At 42.2% G+C, this 17771-nt stretch overlaps 1 protein-coding gene across 3 annotated transcripts; it reads right to left on the bottom strand.

Annotated features, from left to right (window-relative positions):
* Nucleotides 1-1065: 1065 nt before the first annotated feature.
* tspan33a (tetraspanin 33a) lies at nucleotides 1066-16265 on the bottom strand. 3 transcript variants are annotated; one of them, XM_065021435.1, is made up of 10 exons: nucleotides 15858-15946; nucleotides 8182-8285; nucleotides 7521-7583; nucleotides 5928-5985; nucleotides 5237-5364; nucleotides 4555-4629; nucleotides 3380-3475; nucleotides 2883-3005; nucleotides 2502-2663; nucleotides 1066-2143 (listed from the first exon to the last, which is right to left on the bottom strand). In XM_065021435.1, the coding sequence occupies exons 3-10, from the start codon at nucleotides 7530-7532 to the stop codon at nucleotides 2042-2044; spliced, it is 756 nt and encodes a 251-aa protein (XP_064877507.1). In that variant the 5' UTR covers nucleotides 7533-7583; nucleotides 8182-8285; nucleotides 15858-15946; the 3' UTR covers nucleotides 1066-2041. The 3 variants fall into 3 exon arrangements, with proteins under 3 accessions (XP_064877507.1, XP_064877506.1, XP_064877505.1); XM_065021434.1 differs by having other exon boundaries at nucleotides 7521-8285; XM_065021433.1 differs by lacking the exons at nucleotides 7521-7583; nucleotides 8182-8285 and having other exon boundaries at nucleotides 15858-16265.
* Nucleotides 16266-17771: the final 1506 nt, after the last annotated feature.

Below are 17771 nucleotides of genomic sequence, written 5' to 3'. Positions count from 1 at the left end.
AGCAGCGCCTCTTCAACCTCAGGAGGCTGAAGAAATTCGGCTTGTCACCAAAAGCACTCACAAACTTCTACAGATGCACAATCGAGAGCATCCTGGCGGGCTGTATCACCGCCTGGTACGGCAACTGCTCCGCCCTCAACCGTAAGGCTCTCCAGAGGGTAGTGAGGTCTGCACAACGCATCACCGGGGGCAAACTACCTGCCCTCCAGGACACCTACACCACCCGATGTTACAGGAAGGCCATAAAGATCATCAAGGACATCAACCACCGAACCACTGCCTGTTCACCCCGCTATCATCCAGAAGGCGAGGTCAGTACAGGTGCATCAAAGCTGGGACTGAGAGACTGAAAAACAGCTTCTATCTCAAGGCTATCAGACTGTTAAACAGCCACCATTGAGTGGCTGCTGCCAACACACTGTCATTGACACTGACCCAACTCCAGCCACTTTAATAATGGGAATTGATGGGAAATGATGTAAATATATCACTAGCCACTTTAAACAATGCTACCTTATATAATGTTACTTACCCTACATTATTCATCTCATATGCATACGTATATACTGTACTCTACATCATCGACTGCATCCTTATGTAATACATGTATCACTAGCCACTTTAACTATGCCACTTTGTTTACTTTGTCTACATACTCATCTCATATGTATATACTGTACTCGATACCATCTACTGTATGCTGCTCTGTACCATCACTCACTCATATATCCTTATGTACATATTCTTTATCCCCTTACACTGTGTATAAGACAGTAGTTTTAGAATTGTTAGTTAGATTACTTGTTGGTTATCACTGCATTGTCGGAACTAGAAGCACAAGCATTTCGCTACACTCGCATTAACATCTGCTAACCATGTGTATGTGACAAATAAAATTTGATTTGATTTGATTTGCTAAGGGCTGTTCTTAGGCAAGAAGCAACGCTGAGTGCCTGGATACAGCCCTTAGCCGTGGTATATTGGCCATATACCACAAACCCCCAAGGTGCCTTATTGCTATTACAAACTGGTTACCAACATAATTGGCGCAGTAAAAAGAAAGGCTTCAGGGATCAAACAACCCAGTTTATAAAACTTGTTATAGCATGCATGGCAAACTACAGTTGGGAGATTTAACATACACACAAGCTAAATTGACTGTAAAGCTAATGAGCTTATTACATTACTTGGGTTTGCGCTTTCATATTTGAGAAGGGCCGACAGAATTGTCTTGTTCTCAACTCTATGAGAGTATTAGCGGATCACTGGATGGATATAAATAACAGATCAATGTCGTAAACCACATTGACAAAAAAGTAACTGGACAGAGTCTACATTATTTCAGCAGGGTTTGGACTCCGGTTGCTGGGTTTTTTCCCTTTTCAATAAATTACAGATCGTGCCATATTTGAGATGAGTCAAATGACGAATAGCTGTGAATGGAGGAGTTCTCCATTGGCTGTCTGGCTGGAGTACTTCCTGATTAGATGCATTCATTTTAGCTCCCCTGGGGCACAGGGTGGGCAGAGTTTCAACATTGACCATTCCATTGGTCATAAAGTGAAAACTCCACCCATCCAGGATACTGGGTGAGCTAAAACGAAACAAGCACACATTGACACACTGTCCAGGCATCTAGACCTTTTCGGAACCTTGGTTTCTCAGTCATTTCACATGGGTCTGGTCCCTCAGCTACATCAACCCATTCAGGAAATAAACCATTGGTTCTGGTAGCTCAGTTGGTTAGATTATATACTGAACAAAAAGACACGCAAGAGTCAAGAACGCAGAAAGAGAGCAGACCACCTCGACTCTTGTCAAATGGTGGATCATCCAACCAGAATCTTTGGCCTCAAAGCCAGTCCCTGCACCATTGAAATGATCAAGCAGCCTTGAAAATGAACACCATCTACATGAAAGCTTGAGCCCCATCTAGCAGAAAGGGGTTAGAATTCCAGACTCCCACACCCCCTGGGTGACCCTGGGGTTGATGACCTAGTCCTGGTCCAGTTTGATCGGGTAGGACCTGATCATGACCAGGTTACTGCCAAGGGTCAGTACGGTGCTGCAGGTTGTAGTTCTGAAGCTCAATCTGGTCCTTTATCTGGTTGATCAGAATCTGAGACAAGAGGATCCCCACCAGCTAATGACAGAAAGAGAGAGGACACAGGAAAACAATAGAGGCTGGGTGAGCAGAGAAGTGACTTCATGTGGTTCCTGACCCTCTCTACACTTCTGGATGATGTGCCCATAGAGTTACAATGTGAATCTAAATAGACCAGGACTGGGGTCAAATTAAATTGAAGTCAGTCAATTCAAGAAGTACACTGAAATTCCAATTTAACAATTAAAATAACAAAATGTACTTTCAATTACTTCTTAATAAACTGAAAAGGAGAAGCTATGTATTTCTAATGTTTGATTTGAAGGAATTGAGTGACATAAATTCAAATGGACCCCAACTCTGGAATAGACTCTACAAGTGTGTGTGTGATGTCTACCTGTGGGATGGCCAGACCCAGGGCGATGCCCCCTAGCATGAACAGGTTGCTGTGGATCCAGTTGACCAGCTTGTCGATGCAGCCATTGGTGTGGATGAAGGCACCAGCCTGCAGATATGGCAGCTCCTGCATCCCCTGACCACACATTGTGTTAATGACCGCCTGCAGAGAGAGAGGCAGAGAGAGAGATACATTTTAATTACAATGCACAAGCACGTACATGACATTGCACATTGTGCTCGGTTGAAACTAAATCACACTTGACAATAAAGTGGAACATAAAAATAGCACACTTAACTGTAGCCTGTCATGATTTAACCACTAACAAGTTGCTGGCAAGATGATTGTAATACCCCAAGGCCCCGACCTCTAACCCCTGACCTCAGACAGCAGGCAGCAGGAGAAGGGAACAGAGCAGCGCTCTCGGCTGCGGTTGTCTGTGGTGCAGTTGAAGTACATGTTCTGAGACCAGTCGGTGTAGGTGACACCTCCACAACAGCTGAACTGAGGAGACGAGGACAAAAGTCATTGGTTAATGGATTGTATAGCCTGTGTAGTCAACAGCTGTCAGTCTGTATTTGTGTGAAAGTTGTTGTCAGTGTGGTGTGTAGATGTTGTCTTTTAACTCAGGAGCTCGTGAGACACATTTCTGATGAAGATCTATACAATGAACTGTTGTTTTCAGTTGAGGACGATAGAGGAACCAAAAAGGATCATCTCAAAACCTCGACCAAATCTGACAGAGACCCCTCAGTACTGAATAAACAGTAGTGTAACTACCGTCGCTGTACAGTACTGGAGTTCAACGTGTATCATTTGGGAACAACAAGTATTAGTGAGAAAGTGTTGTTTCCAGTTATATGTGGTCCCCTCCTCACCTCTTTCTGACCAAAGTCGATGAGGTTCTGGAGGTCAATGTCATCCCTGTAGTGAACGATGGCATTGTTGATAATCTCACTCACTTTATTCCGTGCCTTTAGAAAATACAGAAAAGAAAGATGACATTTGCTTAAATCATTTGTTTAGTCAATCAACTAATACACTTAATTGTACCCTGAACAAGACAAGATTGTTCCCACATGAATGAATTACAAACAGTTATTTATCCTGAGTAAATCCTGGTAATATAATACCCCCATAGTTAGAAAACAGACCTGACTTTCTTTAAGCTGCATTCTGTCTTTACAAACATGCACACACACGCAAGCAAGCACGCACAGTGACACGCGCACACTCAAAGTTTACTACACGTAGTACATTCCTCTGAAAACCAACGGCCTGCTGCTGGATGACTTAAATCGACCGGTGAAGTGCAGTTGAAGGCAACTAGCAGCAGAGGGCGCTCTCTGGCCACAAGTCACTGACTGACAAACATCCTAAAAAAATAACTTCCTCTTCTAAATGTACATTAGCATTTTTGTCGTCATTATCATATTTCTGACCCTTATCTTACGGTAATTACTTAAATGAACTGATATGAGCACTAACTGAGCCAATTGAACATTAGAAAGCCAACCATTTTCAACAGTCACAACGTATGTAAGTCTAATCCAAAAGCATGGCTTTCGTTGGTGCTCTTGTAAATATTGTGAATTCACGGCAAATCTTTCTCTTTTAATGACTTCTATTTTCCTCTTGTTGTATATGCTGTGTGTATGTTTCAATTACGCAGATTTTATTCTGCACAAGAACTGCCCTTTGGGGACAGTAACAATCTATTGAATTGACCTCAGAGAGATGTTGCACTTCTTTAACAAGAACTGGAGAAGGACAGAATATTGGGACCAGGTCAAGGTATAATGACCTAGCTAGAGGCAGGGGTGGAGGAGACGGAACGTGAGGGAATGAGTTTCCAGAGTAAACTTCTTAGGGGTCCTGACATGTACAGTTTATTATGGGTAATAAAATGCTGCATGATACAACCAATAAAAATAATTCCCATAGTGATACCCCCATAATTCCCAGTGATACCCCCATAATTCCCAGTGATACCCCCATAATTCTCATAGAATTATGGGGGTATCACGATCCTTTCCTTGTGGAGATACAGTACCTTATCTGAGAAGACGAAGCCCAGGACACCTGCAGCTAGCTGCAGCAGAAAGATGATAGTCAGGAAGATGCAGAACTGGAGGAAATAAGGAAGGAAGGAAGGAAAAAAAGAAAGAAAGAAGGAAAAAGAGAGAGCAAGAAAGAAAGAGAGAGAGAGGAAGAGTTAATCATTTGTTCAGTCTGAGGGCATGTCATACAAGTCTTATGGATAAGAATGTATTAGCCTGGTAATCTTTCAGGAGTCAAACCCCCATCAGCAGATAACCTGAGGAGGACTAAAGTATTTCATACTAGGCTATTCAAATGATAGAGCACAACACAGCTGATAATTGGCAGTGGTCCAATTCCAATATTTTTAGAATGCATTCTTCCTTCCAGCCTGCCTTGAGGTAGAGAGAACTGATTCATACGTTTGGCTAGGTGAAAGCACCATTTCTATCTTATTGCTTTCACCCACCAATCCTTAACAGATCACTGATTTCTTCAAGGTAGGAAGGTAGGTAGGCATGAAGGTTTTATTTATCAAATACAAGTCTGCATTGTGGGGAATACGTTCGTAAGTAAGCATTTCATGGTGAAGTCTACACCTGTTGTATTCTGTGAATGTGACCAATAACATTTGATTTGATTTAGATTTGAGGGTGCTCTTTTAAAAAGAGTTAGAAGTGGGCTAGACCACTGACTGTCTGTAGGAGGCAGATGTTCTCTCTGAGGGAGCCCACACAGCCACAGAAGGTGATGAAGAACATGAGCACCCCCACGATCAGCAGCAGGATGGCAGGGTCCACCGCTAGACAGGCCATGGCTGCCTCTGGGAGAGGGAGAAAGAGAGGGAGAAAAGGGACAGAGAGCAAGTGAAAGAATCATGTACCGGAGAGAGTGCAGAGAGAGAGAGTATACGTGGAGCCAGAGAGAGAGAGAGCGAGAGAGAGAGCTTGATTTGTTTACAATGACTGAAGTTGGATCTTAGAAGGAATTACAAACATAGTGGGGATATTCATCAAACCTTAGAAGAAGTTGTGAGCCGTTTGCATTTTTGACATTCTTCCTAACAGAGGGACCTTTGGAACCACATAAACAAAATGACATACTCTATAAACGTCCTGTACTGCCTTGGCATTTCTGCCTTAGTGTTGCGACCAGGGTCGTGTTCATAAAGGCACAAAACAGGAGAAATGGAGTGAAACAGGATGGGATGAGACTACCTGGTCCAATAAGAAACTCGTTTTCCGTTTAAAAATGTTTAGCTACAGTATGGTGCAGGACCTAGGCCTATTGAACTCAGTATGAAAGCACCACTAGAATGCCATACAAACAGCTCTGGAAATTCACACTGAATGTAGGCATCCATTAAGTCAATTGAGGATCACTTACCGGCATGTTTCATCATCCTGGCGTAAATGCCAATCGACATCAACACCAATGAGATCATCTGATAAAATGAAAAGAAAAAAAAGTCAATGCTATTTTTCTTGTTGTAAACTAGGCATATGGAGTAGAACGATATGAGACTAAATATGAACCTGTGTCTTTGTGACAGTATAACACAGGAGAAACACACTCAGTCTCAAATGGGGGAGAACAGGAGGGATTTAAACTGTCCAAGGCAGATGTTTTTATCTCAATATCAAATAATTCATTACCTTACTGTGATTGTTTGTTTTTGACCATTTTAATTGCAAACAAAAATACCTTCTTGGCAAAGAGCAATTTCTCAATCAAAAATGTTTCTAGGGTTGAAAACTAGCTGTTATTGGCAGAGGGGTTTGGAATTATTTTTTTATTGGTCAATTACCAAATGTACTACCTGGTGATGTCACCAGGCAGGCCAAAAGTACATTTTCAAACAGCTCTTACAGTAAAGAGCATTATCATATTCACAATAGTATAGAAAACAGTAAGGAGGTATGTGAGAAACAGCTCTTACAGTAAAGAGCATTATCATATTCACAATAGTATAGAAAACAGTAAGGAGGTATGTGAGAAACAGCTCTTACTGTAAAGAGCATTATCATATTCACAATAGTATAGAAAACAGTAAGGAGGTATGTGAGAAACAGCTCTTACAGTAAAGAGCATTATCATATTCACAATATTATAGAAAACAGTAAGGAGGTATGTGAGAAACAGCTCACCCTGGAAACAGAAGTCTTCTCCTTTAAGAGCAGACCATAGTTATAACTCTATGGAGCAGATACACACACAGCCAGGCAGGAGCTAGGGGATGTCACTACGCTCAAGTGAAACTTAACATTCACCTACAGAAACTTTATGCTGCTTTTCAGAACCAGAATCGTCCCCCTGGAGACCTCGGAATTGTATAAAACATTACATTTTTGTTTCCGTCTGATTCTGAGGAGAAAGATAATACCCATCCACACAGCAGAGAGTGGAGAGAGAGAGATAGAGCTTACTGTAGCAGGTGAGGAGAAGTCATCATCCTGCTATTATTAATCCTTTCTGGTTAAAGTCGGATTTTACCTTTAAACTACAGTCGTGGCCAAAAGTTTTGAGAATGACACAAATATTAATTTTCACAAAGTTTGCTGCTTCAGTGTCTTTAGATATTTTTGTCAGATGTTACTATGGAATACTGAAGTATAATTACAAGCATTTCATAAGTGTCAAAGGCTTTTATTGACAATTACATGAAATTACATGAAGCAGAGTCAATATTTAGTGTTGATCCTTCTTTTTCAAGACCTCTGCAATCCGCCCTGGCATGCTGACAATTAACTTCTGGGCCACATCCTGACTGATGGCAGCCCATTCTTGCATAATCAATGCTTGGAGTTTGTCAGAATTTGTGGGTTTTTGTTTGTCCACACGCCTCTTGAGGATTGACCACAAGTTCTCAATGGGATTAAGGTCTGGGGAGTTTCCTGGCCATGGACCCTAAATATTGATGTTTTGTTCCCGGAGCCACTTAGTTATCACTTTTGTCTGACCTCCTACTGTGAGACTCACCTGCAGCCTCATCAGATAGCCCCAGCACTGAAGAGACACAAACTGATCAACCCTGCGGAGAACCTGGAAGACATGATGTGTAAGAAGCACAACACACTCATGGAGCTGTTCTGTAGGACTGACCAGACGTGTGTGTGTGTGTGTGTCAGTTCTTCACAGAGACGGACCACAAGACTCACTACACCGTCCCTCTCGAGGAAGAGTTTGGGGAGAGGAAGGCTCAGCTGGGGAAGACGGAGTCACAAGTGCAACAAATGATCCGGGAGCGACTGCAGAAGATCAGTGATATCAAAACGCTCTGTGGAGGCCAGCAAGAAAGACGCAAATTGAGAAATAGCAGATGTGCAGTTCTTCACTGCTCTGGTGGAGTTCATTGAAAGAAGCCAGGCTGAGCTTATTGGGGTGATTGAGAAGAAGCAGAAATCAGCAGAGAGGCGGGCTGAAGGGCTCATTAAAAAGCTGGAGCAGGAAATCACTGAGTTAAAGAGGAGAGGCACTGAGCTAGAGCAGATTTCACACACTGAGGACCTTCATCTAGTCCAGAGCTTCCCATCCCTGTGCACCCCATGAACACCAGGGACTGGACTAAGATTAGTGTTTACTGTGATCTGTGTGTGGGGAACTTAAGGAGAGCTGCGTCTCAGCTGGAGGATACCGTTACCAAGGAGATGGAGAAGTTGTGTGATGCTGAGATGAAGAGGGTCCAGCAATGAGCAGTGAATGTGACTCTGGACCCTGATACAAGCCTTCGCTATCTTGTTCTGTCTGAGGACGGGAAAAAAGTGAGAGATGGATACAGGCAACACTCTCTCTAATAAGACCTAGAAAGGCATTGGAATATTCCCAGTGTCATGGGAAAGGAGGGCTTCTCCTCAGGAAGATTCTACTACGAGGTGCAGGTTGAGGGAAAAACGACTAGGTTTTGGGAGTAATTAAAGAGTCCACAAACAGAGCCCTCCTGTTACGGCACCCTGAAAATGGATTCTGGAACGCACGACTCCTGGGTGATTGGGTCTGTCCTGGGTGATTGGGTCTGTCCTGGGTGATTGGGTCTGTCCTGGGTGATTGGGTCTGTCCTAGGTGATTGGGTCTGTCCTAGGTGATTGGGTCTGTCCTAGGTGATTGGGTCTGTCCTAGGTGATTGGGTCTGTCCTAGGTGATTGGGTCTGTCCTAGGTGATTGAGTCTGTCCTGGGTGATTGGGTCTGTCCTAGGTGATTGGGTCTGTCCTAGGTGATTGGGTCTGTCCTGGGTGATTGGGTCTGTCCTGGGTGATTGGGTCTGTCCTAGGTGATTGGGTCTGTCCTAGGTGATTGGGTCTGTCCTAGGTGATTGGGTCTGTCCTAGGTGATTGGGTCTGTCCTAGGTGATTGGGTCTGTCCTAGGTGATTGGGTCTGTCCTAGGTGATTGGGTCTGTCCTAGGTGATTGAGTCTGTCCTGGGTGATTGGGTCTGTCCTAGGTGATTGGGTCTGTCCTAGGTGATTGGGTCTGTCCTAGGTGATTGGGTCTGTCCTAGGTGATTGGGTCTGTCCTGGGTGATTGGGTCTGTCCTAGGTGATTGGGTCTGTCATAGGTGATTGGGTCTGTCCTATTGGTCGCACCCCAGTCTGCCTTAAGAAGAAGCTCAGGAGAGTGGGGGTGTTTGTGGATTTGGAGGAGGGTCAGGGCTCCTTTTATGAGACTTGTTCTCCACATCATATCTTCTCTTTCATTGGCAACGCCTTCACTGAGAATCTATATCCATACTTCAACCCTGGTTGTTATGGTGGTGACAACTCAGCCCCATTGGTCATCTCTCCTGTCAATCACAAAGATTGACAATGAAATGGGAAAACATTGATTATCAGTTAACACCCTGCAGAGGTGCTGTAGCCCTACGAGTCCTGAACTTTTTATGATTCTTAACTCAACCATTGTGGTGACTTGAACTCAGTCTTGATCACTAGTAACTTAAGCCTTCTTCACATTGCAGGCCTTAAATGCTCAAATCAGTTTTATTTTCCAAATCCATTTAGGAATAGTGACTGTTCAAACAGCAAGTTACAAGTGACCAAATCAGATGTGTGTGTGTGTTAAGACTGCAGTCATTTGGGGTGGCAGGGTAGCCTAGTGGTTAGCGCGTTGGACTAGTAACCGGAGGGTTGCAAGTTCAAACCCCCGAGCTGACAAGGAACCAATCTGTCATTCTGCCCCTGAACAGGCAGTTAACCCACTGTTCCTAGGCTGTCATTGAAAATTAGAATTTGTTCTTAACTGACTTGCCTAGTTAAATAAAGGTAAAAAATTGCTGACAAGGCTGTGTGCGCACAGTGGCATAGGCTGATTGGTGCTCGTGCTTCCTAGCACTCAGAAGTTATGTAGCAGGCTAAGGTGATGACTCCTGCCATGGACGTTTCCCAGTTGCTTTGAATGTTCAAAATCACTTTTAAAGCCTCAAAAGGATTAGATGATCCAACTTTCAAAAGGAGTCCTTTTTGGCCACAGCAGTTAACTAGCTAGCCACATTCACTAATAGGTTTGTAAACTATTAACTAGCTAGTTGGCTACCACATGATCTTGTCAAACTTTCAGAGTAGCTAGCAAGCAACAAGATAAACCAAATAACAGTCTAAAAACCACTTGAAAATTCAGATTTGACCGCTCAGACACAAATCTGATTCCTGGCCATGTGACGTATCAGACTTCAAACCACCTATGAAGGTAGTGTGAAATGTGGTTTGAAATATCCTATTCCATGTGCTTTTTGGCTGTTCGGACTGCAAGGAAAATAACAGATGACAATGGGATATGCAAAAAAAAAAAGAAGGATTTTGAGTCACTTCAAACTGCCAATGTGAACCAGGCTTTAGTTGTTCATTAAAGTTTCTCTCCTTTGCGTAATTCAACGTGCTATCTACAACTCTTGTATTACCTAACAAGCCTTACTAATATACACTGAACAAAAATATAAAAACCAACATGCAAAGTGTTGGTCCCATGTTTTATGAGCTGAAATAAAGGATCCCAGAACTGTTCCATATGCACAAAAAGCTTTTCTTTCAAATTCTATGCACACATTTGTTTACATCCCTGTTAGTGAGTATTTCTCCTTTGCCAAGATAATCCATCCACCTGCCAGGTGTAGCATATCAATAATATGATCATAGAGCATGATCCTTACACAGGTGCATCTTGTGTTGGGGACAATAACGTGCAGTTTTGTCACACAACACAATGCCACAGATGTCTCAAGTTGAGGAAGCGTGCAATTGGTATGCCGATTACAGGAAAGTCCACCAGAGCTGTTGCCAGAGAATTTAAGGTTAATTTCTCTACCATAAGCCGCCTCCGTTGTTTTAGAGAATTTGGCAGTACATCCAACCAGCCTCACAACCTTAGACCACATGTATGGCGTGGTGTGGGCGAGCAGTTTGCCGATGTCAATGTTATGAACAAAGTGCCCCATGGTGGCGGTGGGGTTATGGTATCGGCAGGCATAAGCTACGGACAATAAGAACAATTTCATTGCATCAATGGCAATTTGAATGCACAGAGTTACCGTGACGAAATCCTAAGGCCCAGTTTATATTTTGGTTCCGTATACTAAGCTAGCTATGTCTTTACGCTGTGAACTGTAGCTGGAAAGATTGTTGGAGCACAAGCTTTAGCATAAACAAGGAACTTGTGACTCAACTCCAACGCTAGTGACTTGGGACTCTAGTGGGACTTGAGGTTTAGTCACTTGACTACAACACTAGCAATGTGTACGGAACTTAAAACTTAAACAAAAACAATTCAGTGCATGTCAGAACAGAACCATTGCAAAGTGGGTGTGCTGTATTATTTACACTAGTTTTAGTCAGAGTGAGTAAAAGTGGCATACAATGTAAAACTAAATTTGATTCTCAAATATACAGTTTATCACACCGAGAATCATATAACGGAACCGCCGAACAACGTTCAACTAGTGACGTTATCCATAATAGGCTGATGGGTCACAGTTCAGAACTAGTGAGTTGGGATGTGTTCTGTTCTATAGAGTTCGTTCTCGTTTGACTAAATAAGCAACTTGGCAGCGATCAGAGGGCTTTTCTTATAATGGCTCTTTCACTTTTTACTCCAACCTGTAGCTTCACCAACATAACAGGGAGCACACAGCAACCCCTCTCCCACTCCAGTATCCAGTTTCCACACCTTGCACTTTGGAAGGAAAAGCCTAGTCTGTCCTCAGAGTAAGGACCAGTCTTCCTCTGCACAAAGGAGGCTAAATGGATATTTTACAAAACCATTGTTATCTATGCAAAGATAGAGAATAAACTCTTGAGCCATCTATCCAGTCAATAGTTTGAGTTGAGCGATTCATTGGTTGTGGTGTAAATTCTGCCCTCTAAGTTATTTCGGGAAAATGGAAACAGAAAATAGGCGGCCTTCCTACAGCTCTGTACCTCAAATAGAATTGCCATGTCGTCACTAGAGATAGATATCTTCCTTGGTGGTTTGTTCAGATAACCTCTCACACCATAGTTCACACCATAGTTCACATTTGTAGCAATACTGATGACTCCCTCGCTTTTAACAGTCTACGCAGGGTGTTAGATGTGTCCTTCCAGACACATTCTCCAGCTAGCCAGAGGGGGTGAAAAACTACGTCAAAAATGCATTCCTCACAGCCAGAGATGCAAGTTTTTACAAGATCTTATCCTGTTTGCACAAGGCCGAAGAGTAGCTCTTTGATTTGTGGTACGTTGTGAGGGACTGGGCTGTAACAATCAGGAGTTTGTTTTTAGGACGTCCATGTTCAAACTTGTAAATCAATGTAGAAGTGGCCAGGATGGAGATGGGGGGGGAACCTGGTTCCGTCCGCGTTCTGCTAAATGCTATGTCTGCTAAATGACTTAAATGTTCTGGGAGTGAAATCTTTTTGACATGTAAAAAATTGTTTATGTTGAATGAAATTATTTTACATTAGTGTGTTCTTGAGTTACTCTTTTTCCATGTCCACTTCTGCAGGTGACCCATGTGGTAAATGTAGCAAATGTAATGATACCATTACTGTACATAATGAAGAATCAAACCTGAAAGGGAAGTATTTTGAGGGAACATCCGGGTGTGGACACACTGACACTTGTAGTCTACATGTTGTTTTGCACATAGCTAACCTCAAGCCCTGTCATTTCCTGTCTATGAATCTGCCTTTATCTGCTATGCATAGGAAGGGTTAGCTCTGGTCTCTTCACACAACCAGAAAGAGTTGCCTCTGCTAGTTAATTAACTCTTCTCTGTTAGTAGAGGAATGCCTACTAAACACCCTGGACCAGAGCTAAGGTGTTAATAGAGGAATACGTAGTAACACCCTGGACCAGAGCTAAGGTGTTAGTAGAGGAATACGTAGTAACACCCTGGACCAGAGCTAAGGTGTTAGTAGAGGAATGCCTACTAAACACCCTGGACCAGAGCTAAGGTGTTAGTAGAGGAATGCCTACTAAACACCCTGGACCAGAGCTAAGGTGTTAGTAGAGGAATACGTAGTAACACCCTGGACCAGAGCTAAGGTGTTAGTAGAGGAATGCCTACTAAACACCCCGGACCAGAGCTAAGGTGTTAGTAGAGGAATGCCTACTAAACACCCTGGACCAGAGCTAAGGTGTTAGTAGAGGAATGCCTACTAAACACCCTGGACCAGAGCTAAGGTGTTAGTAGAGGAATACGTACTAAACACCCTGGACCAGAGCTAAGGTGTTAGTAGAGGAAGAACCTACTAAAGACCCCTAAGGTGTTAGTAGAGGAAGAACCTACTAAAGACCCTGGACCAGAGCTAAGGTGTTAGTAGAGGAATGCCTACTAAACACCCTGGACCAGAGCTAAGGTGTTAGTAGAGGAATGCCTACTAAACACCCTGGACCAGAGCTAAGGTGTTAGTAGAGGAATACGTACTAAACACCCTGGACCAGAGCTAAGGTGTTAGTAGAGGAAGAACCTACTAAAGACCCTGGACCAGAGCTAAGGTGTTAGTAGAGGAATACGTAGTAACACCCTGGACCAGAGCTAAGGTGTTAGTAGAGGAATACGTACTAAACACCCTGGACCAGAGCTAAGGTGTTAGTAGAGGAAGAACCTACTAAAGACCCCTAAGGTGTTAGTAGAGGAAGAACCTACTAAAGACCCTGGACCAGAGCTAAGGTGTTAGTAGAGGAACGTGTACTGACACCCTGGACCAGAGCTAAGGTGTTAGTAGAGGAACGTGTACTAAACACCCTGGACCAGAGCTAAGGTGTTAGTAGAGGAATGCGTACTAACACCCTGGACCAGAGCTAAGGTGTTAGTAGAGGAACGTGTACTAAACACCCTGGACCAGAGCTAAGATAGGCCAACGTTTATGCTAGGTTTCCGCTAGTTATGGAATGTAAACACAGCAGAACTGGACATAAATCCACGTCAAAACCTATTAACACTGCAAAGCAGTGCGGACTAAAACCCAACACTGGAAATCCCAGTGTGCAATAACAAGGCTGCTTGTTCTTGCGTCTTAGTCAGAAATCCCCTTAGTGTTGAACAGTGAGTGAAAGTTACGGTTCCCCCAAGCACCTGACAGTAGGCTGACATCTGTACTATCAATGTGTAGTTTGCAAACTTCTGCTTCCAGAGTTGTTCATGTTTAACAGCTGGCTGCCTTTTCATAGTCGTTATAGATATTCTGTACTCAAGGACAACGTTTGGGGAAGTAGCTGAATCAGTTGGCATGCTGACAATCATAAACAAAGCAGATGTCATGAGATCAGGAGCATTCAGAGTGGCACATTTTTCCCCCAGATGTTTTTCTATTGGACAGATCGTGAGAGATGATGGCAGTGGGGAAAGAGAGAGCGAGGGGTTGTGTCAAAGGGCACTAGGTCAGATTCTAGCCTTTGCTGACACTATAGACAAGTGTGCCTACACTGACAGTCATCATGGGATGATTGCCTATGCTGTGTGATGTTAAAGCAGGGCCCATATCCAAGGTATGAACTCAATACAGAACATCAAGCCTGGATATTTCAAAGAGCTCCTAATGTGTCATAGGTCGCTCAGAACAGCGCCGACTCTAGTGTCATCACCATCAAAGGCACATCAGTGCTTGGTGACACGGTGATTTGGGGGGGGGGGGGGGGGGGGGTCCTCCTCACATATTTTGATACAAACTGTGACTAGGAAAGCTCATTCAAAAGGAAAAAAATGGGGCCAAGATTAGTTTCTGATAGTCAAACATGCAAAATACAACTGTAACAAGCATTTGATGAGGTCTAGCAACAACAAAAAGAAAAGAGCTAATAGCCCTCTCACAGATAACGGTTTCAACAGCTTTCTAGGATGTGATTGAAGTATCTAAGAGGCATATTTGATACGCTCATTTGACTGCTAAACAGATTTGGAGAGGAGAGTGCATGGGCCCCCTTTTCACAGAACCCCATGTTGCACCATCAGCATATGAATAAATGAAACGTTGTGTTGCTTGGCAACAGCTTGGTTAAAAAAGGAGTTGTGACAGTAGACTGGCGTATACAGAGCAGTGTATATTGGAGTTTTGTTTACTGCTCCTAGTGGTTTTCACATTATTATTGAAATGAGAGTCTGGATCCCCTCTATATAAAGACTATTAATTTAGGTCTAAACGTATTCTAGCAGCCAACGTCTATCAAGACTAGGTCCATTATTAATGGAGTAAAATTGGTTATTTAAACACAAATGAGTTCCAAAACAAGGTGACACTGACCAATGAGAGAGCTGCATTCCTTAGCATGGCTGTAGCTCCATTCCTCACCACTATCACAGCTGGGATGTTGTAGCGGCTGTTTAAACATGTTCATCAGCAAATAAGCACTCCTTTAGTATGACACTAGTAGGAGTCATTGGTGTCAAACATGAACCAGAATACAACCTTTATTTCATGTACTCCTTTGAATAGGCAATATTGGTTATTTTCCACGGTTAAGGATTGATTATGATTGTTTTGTAGCATAGACGCAAAGGCATAAAAACATAGCTAAATGTTTCATCCTATTGAAGAAATGATTGTAACATAACTATTTTGTGGGGCTTAAAAAGAATGTGTCTTGTTAGTGAGGCTGGTTTTCTCATGCATTCACACAATAACAAATTAACAGCCTAAATCAATGGTTAACCAGTCCTCACAGCAAAGTAGACTAAATTACTGGAAGTTGCTCACGTCCAATGAAAGCTATAGCCTAACAGCAAATGGATATTTACAATTTGTACAATTAAAATGTGTGCCTAACCTTAAATTAGGCAGAGTGAGGTGCACAGATTACGCAAAATCAGCAGACAAAACCAGGAGAAATCTAAACATATGAAATACTTACCCAAAATATTAAATTAAAAAGGAAAAGTAGATATTTGACAACTGGGCTGACAAAGCTGAACTCTTTGTCGTAAGTCGCCAGCGCGGCTCTTTTCCCCATGGTTAAAAATCAGAACACCCAATCCGTGCGTAAATGTTGTCACCTTCCTTGGTCTTTCCGAAATAGTCCAGGTAAATCAAAGCATTCATATGTGCGTTTATAGCTACTTTTTATTTACGGAGTAAATTACAGTAGTCTACGTTGTAGAGCGAGTCACTTCTCACCCTCGGTGGTGCTGGATTCCTATTACATTTCCTTATTCAGACAAGTCTAGAGAAAATAGGCTACAAACACAACAGAGACACGATCAAAAGCCTACAGCAGCAGCGCAACCTCGGGTTTGTAAAGAGGGCGTCTTTCTCAGTATTGTGCGACGTGAGTCACCTGTTTCAAAGTTGCTGGTGCTACTGTGATTAATGATTAACGGATGTAGCCGAATATGTAACTTTACATTTGTTTAGTATCTGCAATGTAATCAATTACAAAACAATACCAAATAAAACTAAAACTATTAATTTGCTTTAATTAATTAAAACATAATTAACAAACCAATTTTATATTTGAGGCTATAGGTGCATTTGACTACATAAGATAAAACTGGTACACAAATTACACAATAAATACACACTTGCTCAATTTTATTCATCATTTATACTAACACGGTGTCAAATATCTTTAACGTAAAGGGTTTGTCAGTTTGGCATTAAAGGCCCAATTAGCCGTTTTATATCAATATCAAATAATTTATGGGTAACAATTAGCTAAGTACGTTAATGTAACAGATTTCATTAAAAAATGGGGAAAAAAACATTTCTCAAGCAAGAATTTTGCTTGGACTTTCTGGGAGTGGTCTGAGTTGGGAAAACTGAAAACTAGCTATTATTGGCAGAATTAGGAATTATAATACTAGACTAGACTTGACACTTCTTATGATGGTCTAAAGGTCAGTCATTTTGATCAGATATTGTGTAAAATAATACATTTTAAGAATTTAAAATATAGCACTCACAGCTTTCCAAGAAAACAAAAATGTAGACATTTAGGATCTGTTTACATGTATTTTAGAGGCTATTTATACAGAAAATGTGTATAAAACCTGTAAAAAAAACTGTAGTTATAATTATCTGACAATATTTTAATACACACTTTCAGATATATCACATGCATTACATGTTTTTTTCTGCATAAGTCAAATTTGGATTATGCCTCAACGGCCATTCATAGACTAGTTTGCATTTGTCCCTGACCAATATGGCTGCCATTTTCACTCCATTCTGGAACTTGGAGGATTTATAACATAGATCCCCTCTAGTAATTTAATAGGATCTCTATGTTTGGAACTCTCTTTGTTGTTGGTCTGTTAACCAAATTACCGCCTGGTGACGTCACCTGGCAAGCCGAAACTCCCGCCCATGCAAACCTGCTGATTAGAAGGTCCTATGTAGATTGGATTTTCAAGCAGCAACTATCAGAATTTAAAAAAACACTTTTACAGTGTTAGTTAATCAGCTGTTGTACAATTGATACAAAACATAGGAAAACTGAACTTTGACTGCAATGGGCCTTTAAATAATCAGTTCCTTTGACATTGATGTTCTCATATGATTACAAAGTTAAACAGATGCACAAAGAGAGAACAGTGAATAGTATTTATGCCTTGAATTGTGAGGAAATTCAGATTACCATGTGCCTTCATCTGAGATCACCATTCTTTAAAAAAAAGTGATACAAAATTAAATAAAAAGGACCAAATAATTTACCCTCACGGCCTGTAATGAATGCTGTTATGCCAGGGTATTACACTACACAGACCCTGTCCAGGAGGCTTTTGAGGCCTGGGACTCTCTTAGTCACTGGCAGTCTTCCAGGTAGCCC

The sequence above is a fragment of the Oncorhynchus nerka genome, linkage group LG8 (genome assembly GCF_034236695.1).
Source record: "Oncorhynchus nerka isolate Pitt River linkage group LG8, Oner_Uvic_2.0, whole genome shotgun sequence".
NCBI lineage: Eukaryota > Metazoa > Chordata > Actinopteri > Salmoniformes > Salmonidae > Oncorhynchus > Oncorhynchus nerka.
The sequence above is the reverse complement of the archived record's forward strand: the minus strand, read 5'-3'. Positions and strand labels throughout refer to the sequence as shown.

Excerpts from the sequence above, each read along its gene's own strand:
- tspan33a (XM_065021433.1), bottom strand. The coding sequence starts at position 15,956 with ATGGGGAAAAGAGCCGCGCTGGCGACTTACGACAAAGAGTTCAGCTTT. Across the intron at positions 4,630-5,236 it reads ACATCTGCCTCCTACAGACA|TTCTGCATCTTCCTGACTAT; the intron begins GTCAGTGGTCTA and ends TATTTCCTCCAG. Across the intron at positions 2,144-2,501 it reads TGGGTCTGGCCATCCCACAG|CTGGTGGGGATCCTCTTGTC; the intron begins GTAGACATCACA and ends TTCTGTCATTAG.